Source organism: Neomonachus schauinslandi, chromosome 6 (assembly GCF_002201575.2).
Source record: "Neomonachus schauinslandi chromosome 6, ASM220157v2, whole genome shotgun sequence".
In the NCBI taxonomy this organism is placed as follows: domain Eukaryota; kingdom Metazoa; phylum Chordata; class Mammalia; order Carnivora; family Phocidae; genus Neomonachus; species Neomonachus schauinslandi.
In genome coordinates, this window is record NC_058408.1 from 74,226,830 (window position 1) to 74,253,913 (window position 27,084).

A 27,084-nucleotide genomic window follows, 5' to 3' on the forward strand; every position below is an offset into this window, starting at 1 on the left:
GAAATAGAAAACCTGAACAGACCTATAACCACTAAGGAAATTGAAGCAGTCATCAAAAATCTCGCAAAAAACAAAAGCCCAGGGCCAGATGGCTTCCCAGGGGAATTCTACCAAACATTTCAAGAAGAATTAATACCTATTCTTCTGAAACTGTTCCAAAAAAATAGAAATGGAAGGAAAACTTCCAAACTCATTTTATGAGGCCAGCATTACCTTGATCCCAAAACCAGACAAAGACCCCATCAAAAAGGAGAATTACAGACCAATATCCCTGATGAACATGGATGCAAAAATTCTCACCAAAATACTAGCCAATAGGATCCAACAGTACATTAAAAGGATTATTCACCATGACCAAGTGGGATTTATCCCTGGGCTGCAAGGTTGGTTCAACATCCACAAATCAATCAATGTGATACAATACATTAACAAAAGAAAGAACAAGAATCATATGATCCTCTCAATAGATGCAGAAAAAGCATTTGACAAAGTACAGCATCCTTTCTTTTTTTTTTTTTAAAGATTTTATTTATTCATGAGAGACAGAGAGAGAGACAGAGGCAGAGGGAGAAGCAGTCTCCCCGCGGAGCAGGGAGCCCGATGCGGGACTCGATCCCAGGACCCCGGGATCATGACCCGAGCCGAAGGCAGACGCTTAACCGACTGAGCCACCCAGGCGTCCCCAGCATCCTTTCTTGATCAAAACTCTTCAGAGTATAGGCATAGAGGGTACATACCTCAATATCATAAAAGCCATCTATGAAAAACCTACAGCGAATATCATTCTCAATGGGGAAAAACTGAGAGCTTTCCCCCTAAGGTCAGGAACGCGGCAGGGATGTCCACTATCACCACTGCTATTCGACATAGTATTGGAAGTCCTAGCCACAGCCATCAGACAACAAAAAGAAATCAAAGGCATCCAAATTGGCAAGGAAGAAGTCAAACTCTCACTCTTTGCAGATGATATGATACTTTATGTGGAAAACCCAAAAGACTCCACCCCAAAACTGTTAGAACTAATACAGGAATTCAGTAAAGTGGCAGGATATAAAATCAATGCACAGAAGTCAGTGGCATTCCTATACACCAACAACAAGACAGAAGAAAGAGAAATTAAGGAGTCGATCCCATTTACAATTGCACCCAAAACCATAAGATACCTAGGAATAAATCTAACCAAAGAGACAAAGGATCTGTACTCAGAAAACTATAAAATACTCATGAAAGAAATTGAGGAAGACACAAAGAAATGGAAAAACATTCCATGCTCATGGATTGGAAGAACAAATATTGTGAAGATGTCAATGCTACCTAGAGCAATCTACACATTCAATGCAATCCCCATCAAAATACCATCCACTTTTTTCAAAGAAATGGAACAAATAATCCTAAAATGTGTATGGAACCAGAAAAGACCCCGCATAGCCAGAGGAATGTTGAAAAAGAAAAGCAAAGCCGGCGGCATCACAATTCCGGACTTCCAGCTCTATTACAAAGCTGTCATCATCAAGACAGCATGGTACTGGCACAAAAACAGACACATAGATCAATGGAACAGAATAGAGAGCCCAGAAATGGACCCTCAACTCTATGGTCAACTCATCTTTGACAAAGCAGGAAAGAATGTCCAATGGAATAAAGACAGTCTCCTCAACAAATGGTGTTGGGAAAATTGGATAGCCACATGCAGAAGAATGAAACTGGACCATTTCCTTACACCACACACAAAAACAGACTCAAATGGTTGAAAGACCTCAATGTGAGACAGGAGTCCATCAAAATCCTAAAGGAGAACACGGGCAGCAACCTCTTCAACCTCAGCCGAAGCAACTTCTTCCTAGAAACATCGCCAAAGGCAAGGGAAGCAAGGGCAAAAATGAACTATTGGGACTTCATCAAGATAAAAAGCTTTTGCAAAGCAAAGGAAACAGTCAACAAAACCAAAAGACAACCGACAGAATGGGAGAAGATATTTGCAAATGACTTATCAGATAAATGGCTAGTATCCAAAATCTATAAAGAACTCATCAAACTCAACACCCAAAGAACAAAGAATCCAATCAAGAAATAGGCAGAAGACATGAACAGACATTTTTCCAAAGAAGACATCCAAATGGCCAACAGACATATGAAAAAGTGCTCAATATCGCTCGGCATCAGGGAAATCCAAATCAAAACCTCAATGAGATACCAGCTCACACCAGTCAGAATGGCTAAAATTAACAAGTCAGGAAATGACAGATGTTGGCGGGGATGCGGAGAAAGGGGAACCCTCCTACACTGTTGGTGGGAATGCAAGCTGGTGCAGCCACTCTGGAAAACTGTATGGAGGTTCCTCAAAAAGTTGAAAATAGAGCTACCATATGATCCAGCAATTGCACTACTGGGTATTTACCCCAAAGATACAAAAGTAGGGATCCGAAGGGGTACGTGCACCCCGATGTTTATAGCAGCAATGTCCACAATAGCCAAACTGTGGAAAGAGCCAAGATGTCCATCAACAGATGAATGGATCAAGAAGATGTGGTATATATATACAATGGAATATTATGCAGACATCAAAAGGAATAAGATCTTACCATTTGCAACGACGTGGATGGAACTGGAGGGTATTATGTTGAGTGAAATAAGTCAAACAGAGAAAGACATGTATCATATGATCTCAGTGATATGAGGAATTCTTAATCTCAGGAAACAAACTGAGGGTTGCTGGAGTGGGGGGGTGGGTTGGGAAGGATGGGGTGACTGGGTGATAGACACTGGGGAGGGTATGTGCTCTGGTAAGCACTGTGAATTGTGCAAGACTGTTGAATCTCAGATCTGTACCTCTGAAACAAATAATGCAATATATGTTAAGAAAAAAAAAAAGAAGAAGAAGAAGGTAGCGGGAGGGGAAAATGAAGCGGGGGAAATCGGAGGGGTAGACGAACCATGAGAGACGATGGACTCTGAAAAACAAACAGGGTTCTAGAGGGGAGGGGGGTGGGAGGATGGGTTAGCCTGGTGGTGGGTATTGAGGAGGGCACGTTCTGCATGGAGCACTGGGTGTTATGCACAAACAATGAATCATGGAACACTTCATCTAAAACTGATGATGTAATGTATGGGGATTAACATAAGAATAAAAAAAAAATTAAGTGCGAAAAAAAAAAAAAAAAAGCTCTAAGGACCAGAGAAGGTCTTCTTTCCAAATTATAACTGCTACTCAGATGATAATTCTGAACACCGAACACCTTGTCTTCCATTAATTAGGCATTAATCTACTGATACAAACACTTATGCATTTGATTTATGCCATGCCTACACCAACACCAGAGGACACTTTATAATACCATAACAGAAAACTAAAAGAAAACTTAACATATCACAATTAATTTTTTAGAGGGAAAAAAATACATACAGGACTCCTGGCATTACAGTTACTGTGATTGCTCATTACAGGTAGAACTACATTTCTTTCAACTAAGGCAATAATGAAATGTAGTTCTCCACAGCTAAATCAAGTATTCATGCTCATCAAGAGACATGACAGATATTATCCCAGCAGTGAATCTTAGAGGGAATTCCTTGCATGGAACTAAAAGTTCTGGATAATCTAACCAACGATTTATCGGACTACAATCCTTACAATAATTAGAGAAGTGATGTTTAAAAGCGTTTTTATGGAATGCTAACATTGTGCAGACATATCGCACACCAATGCCCTAACTATTGCAAGGCAGAATTCAGGAGACCTAAAGAAATGGCTAAGCAATACTGAGCCCTAACCTGTCTCTCTCACACATCAATTGTTTCGGGAAACTTCCAGCAATTTCCAGATAAAGTAAATTCATGGATGGGCTCTCTGACATGTGTCAGAAGTGTCAAGAGTTGACACTGTTGAGTAGAGAGGTACACTCAAATTTCACATTGGATAAGAACACAGTAGATGTGACCTTCCACTGAGAAAATTTGGAAGCTCCATGACTTATGTTAAAATTAGCTGCCTGGGTTTGAAATTAGCTGCTAGTTCAAGGTTATCCCTTTGTGTTTGAAGGGGATTCCATTGCTAGCGTCAGCCTGGTGTCATACAGAAGAAATGGATACAATTTACTGTGTAATGAATTCCCATTTTTTTCTTAATAAGCATGTATGTATCACTAAAGATTTAGTATCTGTTCAAAAGTTTCCAAATTTTAAAAAAGTATTAACCTGAAGGTGCAGTGAAAAACATAAAGCCCACTTTTATGTGAAACACACTGCAGAGCTATAAAAACTTAATTTTTTTTCCTCCCCATAATAACCAGCCACTTAATAAGTTTACTAAGGATGAAAAATGCATTTAATCTTTTAATGAGGCTCTCGTAGTAGCTTTTCTCCTTCAAGAACATAGTTCACGTTCATAAGCTGTACTAGAAAGGATATTTCTAATAAAGTATAACTTTTAGGGCTTTCTGTCCTCATTTTACCTGGTTTTGAGAGAGTGTTTCTCAAAGTCTTTCAGGACCCCTTTACACTCCTAAAAATTGAGGAACACAAAGATTTTGGGGGTTATATCTATCTATATTTATGATATTTGATAGTAAAACCAAAAATTAAAACACAAAAATATACAAGCATACATTCCATTAGCTATTTTAGCCTCTGGAGGACTCCCTCGTGCCCACTGAGGGAATGAAAATGAAAACACACATGACAATATTATCAAGAACATGGTTTTGACCTCAGTGATCTCCCTACAGATTGTCAGGGATGCCCAAGAAAACCCATATTGTACTTTAAGAACCACCAGTTTAGAAGAACTCCCAGTAACAACAACAAAAGCCACAGGCAAAATAACCAGGGGCCCAAAGTGGTCTAGACTCCAGGCAGGCACATCCGTCCCCTGGGAAGGATGCGGCAACTTGATGCACAGCACAGGGAAGACACGGGGCTGGCTAGGCTGGATTGATGCACAGTCAACACCCCAAATCCTTTCTACATTTTATTCTAGACCTAGGAAAACTTCACTCTCATGTGGTTTAGACAAGCTCCAAAACTGGACAAGGAGAAACTGATGGCACTGAGCTCACAGGGACAGGCCACCGTGCTTCATTGTATTATGTAATAGAGTCATCCCATCGGCAATTGTGGATTCCATTATGATCCACGGGACACTAAGATCCCTCACAGTGGAGATCTTTGTGCATGACCTGTGTATGACATTCTATGGAGCTGATGAAGGAAATATTACTGATTCTATTTTTATTTTATCTTTTCAAAAATCTTATTCTCAGTATGTTTTAGTTCAGCTGTACCTGTATTTATAAAGGAATCTGTATTATATGAAATACTAAGTATATAGTGGGCAGTATGCTAAAATTTTTTGTTAATGGGCTGCACACTCAAAATGATTTGGATACTATGTGATATTGTTTTATTAAAATGTTTTAGCCAGATAAAGTAACAAGATTTAAAAAATACCAAATGTTGGTGAGGATCTGGAACAAACTTCTTTCATATCATTGGTGGGAGTATAAATTGGTTGAGATACTATGGAAAATTATATGGCACTCTCTCTAATAAATACCTCTCCTATGGATCAAATTTTATTCTAAGGTGTGTATGTATACATGTGTATGTGTATGAAGATAAATGAAGACCAACATTCACTCAAAAAATGGTCAAGAATGTTTCCAGCAGCTCTATTTATAAAAGCTCAAAAATGGAAAGAATCTCAATGATTGTTTTCATTAAAATGGACAAATTATGATGTGTTTATACAATGGAATGCTATAGACCAATTAAATGGAATGAACTATAGATACACACACCAAAAGGGGCAGGGTGGGGGGAACCTCTCCCAGACAGGACGTTGAACAAAAGAAACCAGACTCAGAGGAGTACATACTACATGATCCCATTAATATGAAGTGGGAAAAAAGGCAAAATTAATCTGTGATGGTAGAACTCAAAATAATGGTGCTCTTTGGCAGAGGAAATTAACCGGGAAGGGCACAGGCAAGCCTTCCAAACAACTCGAAACATCTTACGTATTCTTGATCTAGGTGTTGGATATGTGAGAATATAGATCTATAAGCATACACTGATCTGTACTTTTAAGATTCGTACACTTCACAGTGCATATAACATACTGAATTTTTTTTAAAAAGGTTTAAAAAATGTTAGGCCCAAATTAGGAAGTGTCCAACTTAATTTTTTCTCCCATCAAAACTACAGAGGATCTGGGGAAACCTTTAAGCTCCTGAAAACCTAATGTGGAAAATAGGCTTTTAAGACCAACCATAAAGCTTCCTTTTTAAAGCTGTAAATCTGTCTCACTCCTCTCCAGGATCTTTTCCTGGTATGGACCATTTTCCACTGTCCAAACATAATCTGATCAGCACCTGCTCTGCATTCACAGCAGGTGTATGTGAAGAGGCTGACCTTCATCCTAATGGTCTTTCTTACCACGTGTGCCCTATCCCCTGGCATCCCAGAACTAAGCTCTCTAGACTCAAGTCAAGAAGTACATTGCTACATCAGAAGACAACAGGGAAAAGTTTAGAAAGTCTTAATATTAAATAACATAGAAGGGTGTAATGTTACATTAACAGCAATATTAGAAGCCGTGTATACGTCATGAGCAAAATTAGGCAAAAGTTTCACATGAATAGAAAAATACTAAGAGTAAAATCCTCAGATGCTGACAACCCACATCTTTTGAAAATGACATGACCATTCTTTTTCCCATTTTTTAGAGCTTTAAAAATAAAATGTATGCTTCATGTTATTAATAACAGTTAAAAGAATTTGAAAGCCCAAGCCTATTTGAAACTATGCCTCAATTTCCATGATTAAGAGTCTTTTAATTCTCAATGATTAGGAGTTTATTCTTGACTGCAGGTGTCCCCAAGTTATGGCTTTTTCTTGGCATTTCAAGACATTTCACTAAAATGATATTCCAGCATGGTCCATTCAGATTCTCTGAAGCAGAGACTTCTAGCTTCACATCAACTCCAGATCTGCCTTTATGTGCCTGGTTTGAAATCTGGCTCCTTCGTCCATATCCCATTTCAGCCACAGGGCCACTTACTCTCCTAGACCATACCGTTCTTTCCCCACACCCCAAAACACTACCTCTATTTTAGCTGGCTCAACGTCACCTCTGCAGAGACCAAATTCACAGATGTTGATGACAGCGACAGATGAGCCACGTGAGGCCAGCACAGGACTGTAGGCAGGTGGGTGAATCAAAATCATGTGGTAGACAGAAACATGGACAGTAGGGAACTTGACGACAAAGCTTGTATTGAAGGGATGTATGGATGCTGTGATTTCTGGAGAGCAGACATCTGTGGCTTGAGTAAGATACATCAAAAGTACAGCTCAGACAAAAAGATGAGGAAAAAGAAAAGCCACAGAGTTCTGAAGTTCTCCAGGTCTACTCTATAGTGTTACTGTACAACTGTTAACTCCAAAGTCTGCTTTGAATAATTTGGCCTTAATTTGAAATTAAGAACCTTCTTATGTAAGGATGAAGGCTGTCAGATGATCTTCAGAAAGATAGAGTGGGGTGCAAAGTCAGAGAAGTCTATAAGCAGTGGAGTGGTTTACCTTCGGAGTGAGCTAGGGCTTCCCCCAAGAGTCCTTATAGAATCTAAAGAAGGACATCAATGCCCTAACCTATGATACAGTGGACCCTTAGTCTAAAGGGAAGTTATTTTCAAATTTCTTTATCAACAAGACTTCTGAAATAAAACCTTTGATTACTTGGATTATTTTTTTAAGAAAACAGTAGGATATGCTAGAGTGTGGTATAAGGAGTTTGGTGTAAAATTTATATGGAAAAGAACTATTTAAAGAAGTCAGGCAGGTACACAGGTGTCAGAGAAAACAAACGGGGGCTACAGAGAACAAATGCTAGCTCTTCTGAAAAGCTTGCTTAGAAAAACAAAACAGGCTATCTCTTGTCAAATTCTATTAGAGAGCATCACACTGAAGTAAAAAGATTTTCTAGTGCTGGAAAGTCCCACTAACTAGCTGCTAGGATTCTGCAGATCAGACTTGGGTCAGCAGGGTGAAGATGGGCTGGGCTATCGTTATTAGGCAGGCAATATACCTTTAAGCTGGGCTAAATAAATGAAAAACATTTTCTAGGGGAGACTCCAATTTTCACAGATTTACCCAATACAAAAAGCTAGTTTTTATGTGTAAAATAAATAAATAAATAAATAAAATAAAACTTGGCTTGGGCTAATTCTACATGTCTAATATATAGAATTCTTGATTTTGCCAAGTGGTTCAATCATTACTACTAAATACTTAGTACAATTTTCACCTAGCGTGACAAGTGTCTGAAAGGACTATTTTTAACATAGTGAATATACTGGTTTAAATAAAAAAAAACAAAAAACATTTTGATATGTTGTTTGTACCTGAACTTTACCATTAATATAAGAATTCCATTCTCAGGAATTAAAATCCTTGAATTGTAATAGTTTTCTTTTATTGCACTAAATCTTGGCCATATTTGTGTTAGATCCACTTGTGGATTTGATTTCTCTCAAAAAGAAAAGTAAAACAAATCCATCCTTGAAGGCAACTTTGATGTGTCTGTGTTTGCACAACAGACTGGAGCAGTTAAGGAGTTTTTCCCAAACATGGAATACAATGTTTACCCACTGGAACCTATCCAGTCAAAGGAAAATAAAATTTATTTAATTCCTTGGAAAGTACTGAATCACTTTAAAGTCTCTGTATATTTTTATAGGAAAACTCAAGTCATGCTGCTCAGCTGGAATTGTTCTAGGCTTCAGTATAAACATGCCATCACTTACTGTATACGTACAAGGTAAATTTTAAAATGGCATGTTTATCAGGAGATTTCTAAGAAAAAAAATCTTCCTCCATTTTTAAATGGTTTTAAACGTCAAGATTCATAGGTGGACAGATGATCATACACACACAACCATGAGCAACTTTTTGCGATGGTTCTAATGTGTCAAGAAATACATTTCCAACAATTTGGGGGGCATTTATACTTGCAATGAATTTTCCACAAGATCCTCAGTTGACATGTCCATTCTATTAGAGAAATAAAACACTAAATACTGATCTATTGGTTTTTCTGATATTACCCCTTTGCAGGAAGTTGGCCTTATGTGATGACGAGAACAAGGACTTTGGGAGTGGGCCTGATTTGGAATCTGGCTGGGATGGTGGGAACGTTGTTCATTTTCATAACTCCAGTCACCTCCTCAAATCAAGTGGGGAGAACACCGGCTCCCTCAAAGGAGCTCGTCAGAATCAAGTGAGATGATGTATGTAAAGTAGCAGGTGCAGGCCACTTTGTTCTTGTTTATGTTTTCTCCCTGATTTCCTCCACTGCTATGCAAACACTCTCACTGTGGGGGAGTGTTCACAACTCAGTCCCGATTCCTGGCACCAAACATCATGCCAGGTGCTCCCTCTGATGGCTTGCCTTTCTTTTGCACCCTCCATGAGGCAGAAAAGCAGGCCAGTCTGGTTTGGAAATGCCCATACTGCTCAAAAGCCCAATGCTCAGCTTAGTAGTTCACCTTGGTAAAGCGTACTGGTAAATACATTAATGACTAACTTCATTCCAAGCCAAAACAAAACAAAATGCACAGCCAACTCAAAACAGGACCTATGATGCACATTGCACTTCTTGCTCTTTCTAAGCAGACTGATGTTCTCTCCTCTTCCCAGGAGGGATCAGATGACAAACTAAGACATGTTGTCCCAGCCAACCTGATGTTTCTTGGCCCCCTTGACAGCATTTCCTCATCCCCATCCAGATTCTTGGATTCCTCTTCAACTGTGTGGAAGTAGCTTTCTCTACCAAGTGGAGAAATCCAGGTGGCTGGGATGCCAGAAACCTACCTTCTTCATTTCCCCAGTAGCTTGTGGCATCCTTCTGAACCTGGTCATTACAGAATCATCTCCATATGGAAAAGGACTCCCTCTAAGAAGCACTGAAGTAGGCTCAATGTGAAAGATCCAGAAATGAAATGAGCCTGGCTCCAGGAATGATTTATAAGGTTTAAAACTACAACAAACTGGAGGAGTACCAAACTTTGTCACACTGCTTAAGCTTCATATCCCCCAGAGTGTTGAGAAACGATCCTTAGGGACATGGGGATGGAAAGGTGGCCTACCATCTGCAAAGGGACTCATGCCTGCAAGCCAGACTCCACAAGAACCAAGAGAAGTCCCTCAGCTGAGGCCTCATCTTCCCCAGGACTGAGCAAGATAAGTAGGTGTTTGACTTCAATGTGAGATTTTAGCCACAAACACCACGATCGGGTATCCTATTTTATTTGTAAGGATTAGAAGGAATTTACACATGTGGAGGGGAGCTGGCTATATAGGACATGTGTAGAATTTTTATAATCAATATGTAATACCCAAATATAAAAGATCACGCATTTTTTTTTTTTTTTAAAGATTTGAGAGGGAGAGGCGGATGGAGAGAGAGAGAGAGAGAGTACATGAGCAGGAGGGACACAGGGAGAATCTCAAGCAGACTCCATGCTGAGTGCAGAGCCCAATGTGGGACTCAATCTCAGGACCCTGAAATCATGACCTGAGCCAAAACCAAGAGTCAGATGCTTAACCGACTGTGCCACCCAGGAGCCCCTATACTTGCTTTTTTAGAAAGAATCAGTATGGAGCCATCTGTGCAAATGCTCAATGACATCATGAAATTAAAGGTCACTTTTACATTTATCTGCCCCTGGTGTCATCTTTAATGAGAATGGATCTGTTATCACAGTGTGGACCAAACAGGCTCATGAACATGGGGGGACAGAGCGCCTCCTCGTTTATTCCCTGCATTATTTCCCTTCAAACTAAAACTGGGCCAGCTTTGTCAAGCTAAATTCTAATGCAGGTTTCACAGTCCTCTAGAAAAGCTCTATTACAGCTCAGAGCTTAAGAGCTTAATAGGTCTGTAACTTCTTTAAAATTAAAAAATAAAGTCTAAAATCCCTAAAACTATTTCCATAGGATCCTTCTTTTACCATCTCTCCCTGTAATTGACAGGAAGAAAAATCTGGGGAAAGTGGGATCATAATTTTGATGTTCCACAAACATCTCAAGTTCACTAGACTACATTGTTGTTCCTTACATAACTCATGCCCCCAAAGTAGTATCTTGATTTCTTCAGGCTAAAGTATACCAAAGATATGGTCAGTGAATGTCCAAACAGCCCAGTTCCTCAAAAGATCGCAGAACACAGCATAAGCAAGAACGGGTCTTGCTTAAAGACCATCACCTGTGCTTGAGATGCTCCAGAAAGGAGACAGAAAGGAACCCAAGCCAGAAACACCACTGCCTGAACGTCTGACACTGGGAGACAAGGATCCTGAGCTCTTGGTCATTTAATATCTGTTTGAGAAATGATGGCACATGCTTCCCTACAGATGGTGGCTTTCCACACAATGGAAGGCCCCTCCACAGAGCCTATGCAATTCTAGGACACCATCAGTGTTCTTCATCACTGTTCCAAGTGACAGCTCATATGCCATCATGGAGCATTTATTTCTGAGAACATACCCTTGAGTGGGTGGAGGGGTAAGAGCAAACAAAAGATTGCTGAGGTTTGAGGGAAGGGCACTATTAGAAAAGTACAATGAAGGGGCACCTGGTTGGCTCAGTCAGTTGGGCGTCTGTCTTCAGCTCAGGTCATGATCCCAGAGTCCTGGGATCGAGTCCCTCATTGGGCTCCCTGCTCGGCAGGGAGCTTGCTTCTCCCTTGGCCTGCCACTTCCCCTGCTTGTGCACTCTCTTTCTGTCTCTAATAAAAAGAAAAAAAAAAAAAAGAAAAGAAAGAAAAGTACAATGAAGAGGAAACCCAGGTACACCAAGGACAAAGTCAACCAACTGCCCAAATCTCTGGGTAAGGTACAGGCTAGTTTGTTGAGAAGAGCAACAATGTGCTAGACCTAATATCGGAGTAGCCTGCAACTCTGGAACCAAAATGGCGCAGCCTAGGAGTATTGGCTCTGAGGCCACGGCCTCTACTCATGACTAGCTGTGGAACTTTATGGCCTCGGTTTTCTTATCTGTAAAATGGAAATTATGTTAGCACTTTATAGATTTTTGTTAAGGATTAAATATATCAAGTGTTTTGAATACTGCTTGGCATCTACTCAAACATTTTATATCTTACTTCCTAATCCCTCATAGTGGGAGGATCCCCTATTTTTTGCTTGGTAGAAACTGAGCTTAAGTTCAAAGAAACCTGTCAAAGACCATTACCTACAAATGGTGAAGCCAAAATTTAAACCTGCTCTTCTCACATCAGTAAGTCAAACACTTAAAATATTTGAAATATGTATTCTACCTTCATCTAATGTCCTAGCTCAGTGATTCTCTAAAAGTGCTCCCAGATTAGCAGCAGGAGCATTAGCTGAGAAATTGTTAAAAACATGAATTTTCAGGGGCGCCTGGGTGGCTCAGTCGGTTGGGCGGCTGCCTTCGGCTCGGGTCATGATCCCAGGGTCCTGGGATCGAGCCCCGCATTGGGCTCCCTGCTCGGCGGGAAGCCTGCTTCTCCCTCCCCCTCTGCCTGCCTCTCTGCGTACTTGTTCTCTCTCTCTATCCCTCTGTCAGATAAATAAATAAAATCTTTAAAAAAAAAAAAAACCATGAATTTTCAGGTCCCACCCCACATCTGTCATGCAAAATTAACATGGCAAGTACAGCTGTGCACAGCTCCTTTCTCTTTCTATGGAGAATAGGACAACTTTAGCAGAAGCATTACAGAATATCCTAGAGGAATGAATAAATCATAGGAATGAAAGTTATGGCACAGGGAATATAGTCCATGATACTATAGTAGCACTGTATGGTGACAGATGGGAGCTATGCTTGCAGGGAATGTAGCATAACAGAGATGTGGACTCACTATGTTGTACACCTGAAACTAATGTGTGTCAACTATATTTCAACAAAAAAATTTTTAACAGAAACCCAAATATCCCAGAAGAATTGTGAAATACTAGAAAATGTGTTTAAGTAAAGATTGTAGGCAATTTTACCCCGGAGATCTTGAACAGGAGACAGTTGACATTGTAGAACAGCTGAATTTCCAGTTTTCCTGGGAGCACAGAGCTGGATCATTGTAGGACCAATTTTCCATGTGACTTAGGGCAACTCAACAAATCTGGGCCTCAGTGAGCAAAGTGAGTGATGTCCCCTATCCCTTACCACATTATATTCTACTCCATGAACTCTAAACAAACATTCCCCTACTATACTTTTATAAGTATGATGTAGAATAAAATATAAATCTCGGGAATAAGGTAACCTGTTGAATAGAGTTATAAGAAAATGAAATTATTTTGGTTTCAAATTAGATCAGAGAAGCAAAATTTGCAAGGGTTTTAGAATCTCATTATTCCAAGATTGAAAGTAAAAACATGTAGAGTATAAGAAAAAAAAAAGTCTACATGATTATCAAATTAGTTATATAAGTAAGTTACCTTTGTGAAGAGGGGGAAAAAATATTATTAACCCACTCCATGTTAAGTTTGCCGTAGCAAGGAGCTTCCGTTGGAACCCACGCTGGGAGCCTGAATCTATGTATGGCACAACTCTCAGACTGGGAATCCAGAACCTGAGTTCTAGTCTGAGCTGGGTCTAACTAAATGTCAGCTTATTTTGGCTCAAGACTCAGTTGTATCACTGTGAACTGTGCACAGAGATTAAGTTACATCCTATTTTAGATTTTTCTGAAACTAATTTTTTAATCCTCATTGACCTATCAGACCACAGAGGTGAAGATGCATCATTATACAGGTCCCTGCTGGTGGAAGGGGTGGCCAAAACCACTAGGCAATAAACATGTAAAGCACTGAAAGAGAAGTTTCAGGATGTTTTGGTCTGAATATAGACTGTAGACAGAAGTCACAGACCCAACCCACAATGACGTTATCCTCATAGTGAAGGTCATTCTGATACCAACAGGATGGCGTGAAGTTTCAATACAAAGTCATCTTTTTTTTTTCAGGGGGGGTTCATCACTTACTTTCCTAAATATGCACATGTTAAGTAGCATATTTATTCAATGATCTATTAGATGTATGTACAAGTATTATTGTTGGAGAAGAAAAGGGAAGAACAAACTAGATTTGGGACTTACTCCCCAGGGATGGAAATAAGGAATAAGTCAACTACACAGCAGCATCAAAATGTGGCAGAAGGAAGAACTGCCTTAGTAGATCTAAGCTTTAGGAAGGCCTGCTTCTCACCTTGACTCCTTGAACACGGATGCCCCTAAGGCCCTCACAGGGGCCATCAGCTTTGGACTTTGTTATCACTTAGCTTCCACTGATCAGGAATTCCTGGAGAAGTCCCACCCCTTCTGCCTAAAGATCCAAACCACATGACTGGTCATTTTAAAATTGAAAAATACCTCCAAGTTCTTTATGATTGGAGAGTCTAATGGGAGCTAAAAAGTCAAAGACCTTCAAAATCTCCCAACTTTACATTTCAATTTATTGAGCATGTAATATGAAACTTGGTGGCTAATACCATCAATGCCTCTTTCAACTCAGAAAAGGAAATATCAGAAATCTGTAATAGTTTGAGGGAGATCAGATTTGTTTTTTCCTGCCCCACCAGGAACATTCTGTGCACCATACTACAAATCACCCTGGGAAATACATCCATTCAAAGGGCCAGGAGTCTCAGGATGAGCTGCCAGGGGCCATGGTGCACACAGGGATGGGGGCAATGAAAGACCGCCCCGGGGCTGCAGCAGACACAATGAGAAAATGAGGAAAAAGAGGGAGAATGATAAGAATCATGGGAAGGGGGCGCCTGGGTGGCTCAGTCGTTAAGCGTCTGCCTTCAGCTCAGGTCACGATCCCAGGGTCCTGGGATCGAGCCCCGCATCGGGCTCCCTGCTCAGTGGGAAGCCTGCTTCTCCCTCTCCCACTCCCCCTGCTTGTGTTCCCTCTCTCGCTGTCTCGCTCTCTCTGTCAAATAAATAAATAAAATCTTTAAAAAAAGAATCATGGGAAGAATCAATGGGAAGGCCAGAAGCAGCCCTGGAAGGCAGGGCTTTCAAAGACCCAGGCTTTATCAGGGGTGGTCAGAAGCCATAAAAAGGCTTTGTGCAGGAAGAGGACATGAGCCCACCTGCCTTACCAAGATTCCTTAGTGAATAAAGACCACTTTTTTTCTGAGGATGAACAGGATCGACTCAGTAGCCTAAAGTCCAAATGGTCCCTGTCTCCTTTATCAGTAAGGCAAGTGACATAAATAGAGGTTCACGATCATGGTCATTGTATCATCCCAGTTCCAACAAGCCTACCCAGGGGCCACAGAGCTGCATTCTACTGCTCCTCTGGGATGGATGCCAGTGCCAAGAGCAGTGCAGAGAATATGCTCAGAAAAAGGAAACACAAATTAACTCTGGCAGATATTTGGCTCATTTTTCAGAAATCATTTAAAAAACAGCATTTTCTAATAGCCAGAAGGGAGGGAAATGCTCAGAACTGGCAAAATCGCCATGGGACCTAGAGCAACCATGCCCTGCTTCGCGGCACTGCCCCTTGAATTTTTTTTTTTTTTTTTTTTTGCACTATGCTTGCAGAGGAACATCTGTGTTTACATCAGTGAATGTCAAAGAGGCACAAAAGAGAAATGGCTAAATACAATTAAAGAGGTAGAATCGGAGTATGCTGTGGCATTTAAGAGCAAAAAGGAGACCAAACCACATGACTGAGAGCCAGAAAATGGATAACCACACTGGAATGAAAATAAAAGCCAACTCCAACAATCAAGAAAAATCTTTGCACTCTGCCAGTGCATCTGCATGCCTGGTGTGTCCCCTTTTCTCACCCTCCAAACCTACTGCTTATTTAGAAAAATGAAGAGGAAGAGTGGCATGCGGAGATGAGCAGTGACAGGAGATCATTCTTCTTTCAGCCTGATTATTTTCCTGAGTATCACAATTGCTTTAACTCCTTAACGAAATACGAAGTATACAGTATCTATGGTAGAAAACTGGAGATGATCGATTTAGCAAAAGCACATTAGAGGAAAACACCCCTCCCCGCCCCACAGGTTGCCACAGAGAACTTCAAAGTACTAAGTCCCTATTTTTATAATACTATTAAGTGAGCCTTTCTATAGATGAAGCCATAATGGAAAAAGTTGATTGACTTGACTACATAAAACTTAAAATTTTACATAAAAGAATAGTAAGCCAATTTTTTAAATAAAATAGGTAAATAGGAGCACCTGGGTGGCTCAGTCGGTTGGGCATCTGCCTTCGGCTCAAGTCATGATCCCAGGGTCTTGGGATTGAGCCCCACAATGGGCTCCCTCTCCCCCCTGCTCGTGCTCATGTGCGCACACTCTCTTGCTCTCTCTCTCTCTCTCTCTCTCTCTCGCATGTGTGCTCTCAAAATCTTTTTAAAAAGTAGGGAAATAAAAAAACTTCTTAAATTATGATAGAAAATTTTAATTAAGTTTGGTCATCTAAGTTTTTGATAATATCTATCATTTCCTTTGGGGGTATTATACACACCTCTTAACAGCCATGCAAAATAAATGGTAGTTAAGTATAGTTAAGCTGGGAGTGTGAAGGAGAGAGGAGTATTATTTACTCATTCAGCTTCATGAGTGTACAACCTGTGAAACAGTAGAGGGCCCAATCTTAGAAGATGCCTATGCTTGGTTTAATACTATGCTGTCACGGTCTTGACATTTTTTAATTTTTTTTTTTTAAAGGAGCCCTCAATCTTCATTTGTCTTTGGGCTCTGCAAATTGTGTACTGGTCCCATCCATACTCTCCTATAAATAACCTATCTACAAAGTAAGTTTTGTGCCAAAGAAGAATACCAAAATGCTTAGAAGTTTATAGCCTAGAAGAAATTTAGTAGTCAGATTATAATAAAGAGATTGAGACACATGGTAGAGATGAAGCTCCAGCAAGGGAAACATTACTTTTTGGTGGACTGAGGTTAGTGTCTGTGGAAGAGGCAGCTTTTGGTTGGATCTTAAAAAAAAAATAAGATTTGAACACTGATGGGAAGAACAAAGAACAGGACACAGAGGCAGTGAGCCATCTAAAAGCACGGGGACTGAGGGACTGGCTGGGCACAGGGACCTGTTGGGTTTTCCTGCAGCAAGAAGACCCCAGGCTGGGAGAGCAGGTGGAGGTGGCTATGAGAGAGCTTTGAATATCCAGCTAATGAGGCTGGGCATAATTCAAGAGCTGCCGGGAGCCATGGGAGGGTTAGCGAGAACCCAGGTAGCCAGAGTCATCATTTAGGAAGATGAGAGCCGGCCCCAGGCAACGCCAGTCCCCGCGTCCCCTCTTTGGGCTCCCAGCCCAAGGCCACCTTCACAAATGACATGGACCTGATGCTTTCCCGAGTGGCTGGAGGGCAAGCGACAGTCCACGCCTACCTCTCATCCTGCCAGTTAGACGTCACCTGCTCTAAACTGGCCAAGTAGATGTGTTCCCACACTCTGGACAACCAACCTTTACTGTTTCAGGTCTGAACTGTCAGAGCAGATAACCAATGTACGCAGCTCTGAAAATACAACAGAAATGAAAGCATATGCACGCTCAATTAGAAGAGTAACACCATCACCACCAACAACACAGTGAGACTTCATCGCCTCACCTAGTGCCTCTAAAAAGGTTTCTGTGGGTCATGGGAGACAGCATGGACACTTATCCCATTTTCTTGAGAAAAGAAAACTATGGAAGCTGAAACCTACATCCCAAGTGCCCAACGCTTAGGTATGTGCGACAGAGAACATTCTCTGCCCTACAGGCAAGGATTTTATCAATTACCAGTTGGGATCTTTCTCTGTTAGGGCTGCATCAGAAGAAATCAGTAACTTGCACTTTGAATTTGGATTTTTTAAGTTTTTATTTCTTCAGTCTCTCTCTTGGTCTCTCTATTCTCTTTCTATTCCCCCACACCCATACCAATATATATACATATTTATCGACATACTCACACAAATATAGACCTATACACACCCACACATATGCGGCACCTGAGTAATTTCCTTGCAAACTATACTAAACTCCAAACAGAAACTTGCATTTATACTTCTAAGGGTTTCATCCAATCACGTTCCAGAAAAATCCCAACCCCCTACTGATAATTTTAATATATTATTGATACTGAATTAGAATTTTATTGTCCCTTTAGCAGGAATATAAAGAAATATGTGGAAATGAAAAATGTATAAAGAATCAGGAAATAAATTACATAAAATACTCAAATAAAGACTATTAAAACTGCATAAGAAAATGCAACAGATACCTGTCATGATGTATCACTGAAATGAAATGGGATTTAGATTTAGCTCCAGTGAAACCATTTCTTCACCAAAAAAAATATGAAATGAAAAAGCCAGTTTAATATTCTAGCTCTGAAAAATGAGATCATAAGTGACACTACACCACTTCTTTAGCAAACCATCTGTATATCACTATTTAAGAATGGTTCAGCTTTCAAAAGAAAAAAAAACCACATAAAATAACTACTTTTTGGAAAAAATCAATATTCTTTTAAATGATAAAATAATGTGTTTTCTTTAAAGTTAGCTTAGAGACAAAGAAAGGCATTTCAGTGAATATCAGCATATTCCTCAGGAATGAAAAGCTGTTTTCTTATCCCAATTCCCATGCTATACTGAATTATGATAATATATGATATCAAGAAAAGCTTTTGATATATCAGAACTAAAACATAAAACAAATTTAATTTGGGAAATTAAACTCAGGATTAAAGGATAATGAGCTTCATCTTGGAATTTTCCATCTTAGTCATCTGACCTTTAACATGGAATTTTACACAAGAGAGGATTTAATCAGAAGAGGCGCCTCAGACACATTAACTGATAAATAGTCAGGGATGGACTCCATTCCCCTTTTCATTCAAATTCTCCTTTGTTTCTCTGAGCGTCACTCCTCCATGAGAATGTTCAGTGAAACTCTCAAGTTCTGACTTATTCACCTATCATGGAAATTGGTACCAGAAACAGAAAGAAGCCCGTCCAAAATCTTGTGCTTCCACAAACCTGTAGGCTATTCAGCCTAAGATGAAGGCAAAGGCCTTCCCTGGGCTGCAAGTCCAAGAAGAGGGTTGAATAGACAATGAGCACCCTTGGAAGAAGAAAATAAAGCATCCTACCTTTTTAAAAATTCCATATACTCGGTATGCTTGATGAGTCCTGTCCTCATCATGATTGTTTGAAAACATTGTCGATCAATGGCCCAGAGTTTCACATTTACAAGAGCTGGAGAAGAGGGGGAAAAAAAAAAAAACAGGAAAAAAAAATTAGACAATTTCAACCGTGAACCACATCATGCAGAAGAGGGATTCAGTAGAGTTATGGAGATGATGAGCCCTCATTTACACTTGATACCATTGTGCTATCCTGTTTTGTTAAGGAGGCAAGTATTCTTACAGGCAAAATGTAGTTCATAATTTTCCATCTAGTGTTATTGCCTAATAGGAAGATTCTTGTTGCTCTTCTGTCCTTAAGGGATGGGAATGCCTAAGTACACACTGAAAAAATTTAGTACTTTCAAGACTATCTGTGAACAAAATCACATAGAGAGAAAGATTCACAATTAATAACACTCCCTGGTAATTACCTGGGATGGTGTTCATGACTCAAATGATCACATTTTCATTGTAAAAGGTAGAGGTGAAAACTCAACCTTCAGGCTTAGGGGTGAATTTAACATAATAGAAATAATTGCACAATGATTTCTACATGAAACTCATTTTTGCAAATTGTAACCTGTGTCCAAAGTTGTCCTGTGAAGTTCTACCAGGTATATTTGTTGAATTTTAATTTCTAGTCTCTTACGTACACGGTCTTTGACAATAATAGTGTTGAAATGGAATACCACAGAAGTTTACCATTTCATCTATTAAGAAACAAGTTTTGGGAAAAGATGCTATAGGGTAACAGAATGATATAGAAGATACACTTAGGTTTTAAAAGAACACACTAAAAGTCTCTGTAACAGAATCTGTGTGCTGGGCATACCAGACGCTTATTGTACTATGCTCTCTGTTTTTATGTACGTTTGCAAATTTTCACAATAGAAAATATTTTAAGTTAGCACACAAATGAAGAAAGCCAATTCAGAGATCGTACCCGTGGGGGTTGGGGTAAGTAAGGACTATGCAGGGGTTGGAGCCAGACAAGGGAGAAAAGACAGTTTATAGTTCAATGAGCTGAACGTGGAAATATCGAAGAGGACAATTCTCTCACTAAGCCCACTGAATGTAATGGATGGAGATCTGGGGGTAGGGGACGGGCAGAGTATTAGGCTGCAGGTGTGACACATGGGGAGGGGCTATGAGTAACACAGAGCAACGGAGGGAAAGACGAGAAAGGAAATACCGTGCTCTAGCGGAAAGCCCTATCTTTGAATCTTATCTAATTTTTCCTTGCAGAATTGTTCAAAGCTCAGAAACTAGAACATGACTTCTCCTTTAACCTGCTCTTTATTGGAGAATAAAACGTGCTCAGTTAATGAGAAAACGAACAAAGCATCAAAGGCTGATGTGCGCATGGCTCTGTGCCAAGCAGCCTTTAAAAGTGAACCTTCGTCCCAAACAAAGCTCCCGGCACAGGCACTCCCCAGCTACATTTTAGTTTTTCGGCTGAATCCAGGCTCCTTTCCAGAACACCTGTTCACTTGAGACAAACCCTAAGACTGGATGACATGACCACAAAGGATTGCCAATTTAGGATTCACCAGAAGGAGAGTCTTTTAGAAATGACAGGAGCTGAGCTAGGGGAGAGACAGAGGAGGGGAGAGCACAAGAGCAGCCCTGGGAGGGGGCCTGGGCTGGGGAGTCCAGGCAGGGATACCACAGACTGAAAAGGCGGAGACTCTGCGGGGTTGCTCCATATTTTATTTATTTGAGAGAGAGAGAGAAAGCGCACACAAGCAGGGGGAATGACAGGCAGAGGGATAGGGGGAAGCAGACTCCCCACTGAGCAGGGAGCCCAATGTGGGGCTCGATCCCAGGACCCTGAGATCATGACCTGAGACAAAGGCAGATGTTTTACCCACTGAGCCACCCAGGTCCCCTGGGGTTGCTCCATAATTTGAATGCGAGTTGCTGCAGGGGAACCTGGAAACCAGATATAGGAAGCAGGGATTCATGTGATGAACAACAGAAGGCTATTAGAGATCTTAAAACAAAGGGAAGAACCAGAATTTAAGAATATACCACAGATACATCAAAAGTGTTTGAATGCTTACAAGAAAAAAAAAAAAAAAACCCAATTCTATATTCATCCTCATTCTTAACAGTTCCTAGGTATTTCCAGTATACAAAGTCTTCCTCCAAAGGATAAATTAGGATACACCAATTTTACTTTAAAAATAGTGGCAATGCAAATAATTGTACTATCAAATATATACATCTTGCCCTGTACCTCAAAGGTCTAGTTAGAGGCAGGTTTAAGGGAACTCAAGCATGCATGCATGAGATGGCTCTGCCCTGCAGACACACTTCACCAGCATACCCCCAGCAGCAGTATATAAAAATTTCTATTACAGGCTCTTACACCGACAGATAGGATCACAGCGATAGCTGATAAAGACTAATCTCGGAGGGGCATAAATTGGCTTCAAAAGCATCCGAGTCAAGCAGAAAACAGACCAACACTGCCAAATAACACTTTCTGTAAAAACCGGAAGGCAGAGCAGGAATAGGACGGAAATGGAGAAAAACGGTTCTGGTCATGTGTTGCGTGCACAGTTTCAAACAAGGAGTGGTAAGTACCAAGCAGAGGTCATGGCACTCAGGAGTTAAGTGAGGAGGGCCAGGGGTGTGTGGGGGTGTCCGTACACACACACACACACACGCACACACGTGAGCACATGTGTTGTGACCAAGTTTTCTGCAACAGTTTGAGTCTGAGTTCACACTTGGAGGCCAGGCTCTGTCCCTGGTCCCTCCTGATGAGCCAGGTTTCTGCCCTATCTGTGTCGCTATCTAGAACATGTTACCAATATTGTTCACGATGTCCGCTATGTCTAGATCATGTTTCCTCAAGTAAGTTGGTATGTTACTCCCAGAGAAAAGTCCATGTCTCATTTCTGAGAACTTCTCCCCACTCAATAAATTAGTTTTTCATTTGCTAAGCATTGGGTCTATCTGTTAATTAATGTAATTTATGTACCTAAAGTTCACCTAAGGAAAAAGTAAGCCTAGGTGGACTCTAATGTTACATTAATTCAGTTTAGATATTTTAATCAGGCCTCATAATCCATGTGTTGAAAAATGAGCTCTAAAAATAAGTTCACAGAATCTAATAATTTCATTTTATCTTCTGATTCCCATTTACATGGGCTATTGGAATGTCTCTAAGTAAAACTGTTTCAGATATTTTGCGTGATAATGAACATGGCTTGATGAGATTGCAAATTTTCCATGACCTTGGGCGAGATGCCAAAACCTTTTCTGTATTCAGCCAATATTCCTATAGTCAAGTCAGCATTTCACAGGTGGGCAAGCATGACTAATAATCACCTCACCTTGTTATCAAGAATGTGGTTATATTCGAGTTGTGATTAACGTCTTGCTTCTTCAACAGCCCGCTGGAGCGTAAGTCTGGTGCTTTCATACCTTACAGACCATTTGAAAAAATTAAAAAACAAAACAAAACAATCTTTCCATGTACCTTTGATTTTAAGTGGTGTATTAATCTCTGTAGGGAGTAGTCACTTGACAAAGTTCCTGTGATTTTCATCATGATTACAGTTTTTGAACATGTAAGTCTCAAGGGCATTAGGCAGATGAAGTGTTGGGAACGAAGCTTCCTTTTTGTTCAAGTATGTATCTAAAATTCTCTGCTGAAACAGTGATCATTTCTTCAGTTAAAGGCCACATTGAGCTCAGAGGAAAACAGGCCAATTCCCATTCCTCTGAGATCTCTAAGTGTAGGAGTCCATCAAGAACACATTCAACATAGGCCACGGTTGGCCTGGAATTTGCCTGACACTAAGATACTACAGAGGGGGAGCCACGAAACTGTGCTAGACTCTCATCACAAATCTGGGCTTGGCTTAAATTCTATTGGGGAATCCACCCGCTGTGCAATTCAAATTTTGGACGAATACTGAGAAAGCATGTGTGGGTATACAACACTTACAGTCTCGATATTTTTCAGCCCATATTTATTTTATACCAATCTAGCCAACACTGGTGCTATATATAAGGGATAGAAAGCAAACATATAGCTCCTGCCTTTAAGCACCTTGTGATCTAGAACAGAGGCCAACAAACTGTGGTCCGTGCCAGACCGGGCTCGTGGTCAGTTTTTATACAGCATGCCAGCTATGAATGGGTTTTGTATTCTTAAATGGCTGAAATTCTTTTTTTTTTTTTTTAAGGTTTTTTTATTTATTTATTTGAGAGAGAGAATGAGAGAGAGAGAGCACATGAGAGGGGGGAGGGTCAGAGGGAGAAGCAGACCCCCTGCTAAGCAAGGAGCCCGATATGGGACTCGATCCCGGGACTCCAGGATCATGACCTGAGCCGAAGGCAGTCGCTTAACCAACTGAGCCACCCAGGCGCCCTGGCTGAAATTCTTAAAAAGAAAAATATTTCCTGACACATGAGAATTCTAGGAAAGAAATTTCGGTGCCCATAAAACATCTGATTAGAACACAGCCAAGCGCATTTGTTTCCATATTGTCTCTGACAGAATGGAGTCGTTTCGACAGATAGTATCTGGGCCCTTGCAGGAAACACTTGCTGTCTCCTCGTCTACCATAATCGAACAGCCCATCAAGATGGAGTACCAGCGGTGGGAAAGTATCTGGGGCTGTGAGTACACAGCTAAGGCCTCCCAGACTCCCCTGCTCCCTGTGGGGAAGAGCTGATTCAAGGCACTGCAGGAAGACCATCTCCTAAGCCACGGTTCTTCACCTGATGCTATGGACGGAATAGGTCTCCCCCAAATTCAAAAGTTAAAGACTTAATCTCCATCGTGATGGTACTTCCAGACAGGGCCTATGGGAGGTACATCAAGTTCTGGTAATAATTCCAACGGGGCAGGGTTGGGGGGGGGGTTCCCCACACCAACAAGCAACTCTGAGGACACCAGTTTGATGTTCTACAATTCAACTCAATTCTGACACTATCTACCCAGAGGTGGCATCAGACTCTGAAGTTAAGTTTCACTCTTGAAAAATTGCCTCCCCTCCTCCTACCCTGAGAGGCCAGTTGACAGCCCCTGTACTTGCCAATAAGGACATGGAGAGATGTAGAACACCATTAAACGTTAGGGAAGTGCAAATCAAAACCTCAGTGAGGGCGCCTGGGTGGCTCAGTTGGTTAAGCAACTGCCTTCGCCTCAGGTCATGATCCTGGAGTCCCGGGATCGAGTCCCGCATCGGGCTCCCTGCTCTGCAGCGAGTCTGCTCCTCCCTCTGACCCTCCCCCCTCTCATGTGCTCTCTGTCTCTCTCATTCTCTCTGTCTCAAATAAATAAATAAAATCTTTAAAAAAAAAAAAAAAAACCTCAATGAGATGCTACTTCACACCCATTAGATGTGAACACATTAGAACTCTCGTGCATTGTTGGTGGGAATGGGCAATGTTGGAGACACCATGGAAAATGGTAGAGCAGTTCCTTAAAAAAAAATAAAAATAAAAAAAAATAAACATAGACTTAGCATAGGATCCAACAATCCTGCGTCTAGATATATACCCCAAGTAACTGAAAACAGCGACATGCGTATTTATTCGTACACTAATGTTCAAAGCAGCATTATTCACCATAATCAAAAGGTTGAAACAACCCAAACACCCTTCAAAGGATGAATGGATATCTGAGATGTGGCCCATATATACAATGGAAGATTACCCAGCCTTATGAAAGGAATGAAAATATGATACATGCTACATCATGGGCGAACACTGAAAATGTCCTACTAAGTGAAATAAGCCAGACACAGAAAGACAAGCACTGCATGATTCCATTGCCATGAGATGCCTAGAATCATCTGATTCATAGAGACAGCAAGGAGAATCGTGGTTACCAGGCTGGGGCAGGGCATAGGGAGGTGGTGCTTGATGGGGACAGTTTCAGTTCAGGATGAGGCAAAATTCCCTCAGATGGACGGTGGTAAGGGTTACACAACAATATGAATGTTCTTAATGGCACTGAATTGCACTTAAAAATGGTTAGAGTATGTTATAGGTTATGTATATTTTACCACAATGCACAAAAAGTTGATCAACGGATTTACTTTGCTAGATTAGTAAATTCAACATGTTTCAGGTTTTGTTTGGTTTTTAATTTTCCTTGAGACACTCACCAATAAAGAAACTGACATTTGGTATTTCCAAGACAGAGTTTAAATTCCATACGCAGACCTAGTGGCATTTCCCAAGTCTCCCCGCCCTCAAGCTTGCCCACACCCTTCACGTTAATGCCTATCTGCCCCAGGCCCCTGCTCATGCTGATGTTGATCCCTGAAATGAGAGGGACCCTCTACCCGCTTGTCTCCTAAAACACTCATTCATCCCTGCAAGGTTCAGCTCGAAGTTATTTCTATTCTTTTCCCTTTTCAGACATTTCCAAGTATTTTGCAAGCTTGTTTATATTTCTTTAGCCCTTGATAATTTTGAATATGTGCTGATGAATAGGATAGCCACTAACTACACGTGGTCATGGAGTCCTTAAAATAAGGTTAATGGAAATTGAAATGTGCTGTATCAATTACACACAGAATTTGGAAGACTATGAAAAGGGAACATAAAATGTCTTATAATTTTATATTGATTACATGTTAAAATAAAAATATTTGATGTACTAAGTAAAAATGTACTCTAAAAATTACACCTGTTTCTTTTTGCTTTTTACTTTTTTTGTAGGCTGGTGCATGATGCGACATGAGTATCAGATGTACAACATAGTGATTCAACTTCTCTATATGTTATGCTATGTTCACACATGTTGTTACCATCTGTTACCAAATTAATGACATTACAGTATCAGTGATGATATTCCCTGTGTTGTACCCCTCATTCCCAGGACTTCTTCATTCCACTACAGGAAGCCTATACCTCCCTCCCCATTCACCCGTTTTACCCAACCCTGCCCCTCTCCCCTCTGGTAACCATCAATTTTTTCTCTGTACTTATAGGTCTGATTCTGCTTGTTTATCCATTTGTTTGTTTGGGTTTTTTGTTTTTAGAGTTATGAGCAGAATCGTACGGTATTTGTCTCAATCTGACTTATTTCACTTAGTAGGATACCTGCTAGGTCCACCCATGTTGTCACAAATTGCAAGATCTCAGCCTTTCTTAAGGCTGCATAATATTTCATTTTATCTTTTAAATGTGATTACCAGAAAATTTGACATTACATATATTGCTCACATCACATTTCTGTCCATACTGCTCTAGAACAGTAATACTCATTATCATTTTTTCACATGTTTTTCTTGTTCTGTAAGATGGCACAAATTAAGAGCTCACCAAGTATTTTCCAAATTGAATTTTGTGTGTGTGTGTGCACGTGCCGAACATTCTGTCCAAATAAAATCCATGTCTATCCTTCTACTTCATAGGAAAATCAACAGAGACCATCATAGTCCCTATGGGGAGAACCTGTTTTAAGTGTGAGCTATGTCTGCCTGTCTTTCTCCTGCAGTGAACATTAGTATTCTGACAAGGATTCAAGTAATTATTCTTCCCCATGTCAGCCCCTGTCTGAAAGAAACATTTTCAGAAAATAGGTGGGTCTCATTTGAGACTTTCCATTGATCCATACTTTGTCTAAATGGACTGGAAGCTTCTGGGGGCTCAGTGCCTGAGGAAGGCCAAGGAAAGGGGTCACGAGCTCACCCTAGAACTTCACCTTCCACATTTGAGAGTGCCAGCTCACACCATAAAGGTGCTTTACTGCAGACTCAAGGGCTCCCAGAAGCTTTATTTTACCACCACCCCCATCCCCCGATGCTTGAATCATCTGTGATCCCTCAGATACATAAAGGGACACATCAGAGGCTTGGAGGGGGTCCATGGAGCCCACAACTGCTTCCAACATTAAGGCATATGTTAGCC

General features: G+C 40.7%; 1 protein-coding gene across 2 annotated transcripts in view; it reads right to left on the reverse strand.

The window, feature by feature from the left end:
- PRKG1 (protein kinase cGMP-dependent 1) overlaps positions 1-27,084 on the reverse strand; it is a 1,258,435-nt gene that overhangs the window by 450,400 nt on the left and 780,951 nt on the right. For both annotated transcript variants that reach the window (XM_044915991.1, XM_044915990.1), the window contains exon 4: positions 19,162-19,267. In XM_044915991.1, the coding sequence (XP_044771926.1) occupies positions 19,162-19,267 (106 nt within the window). The remainder of the gene's footprint in view (positions 1-19,161; positions 19,268-27,084) is intronic.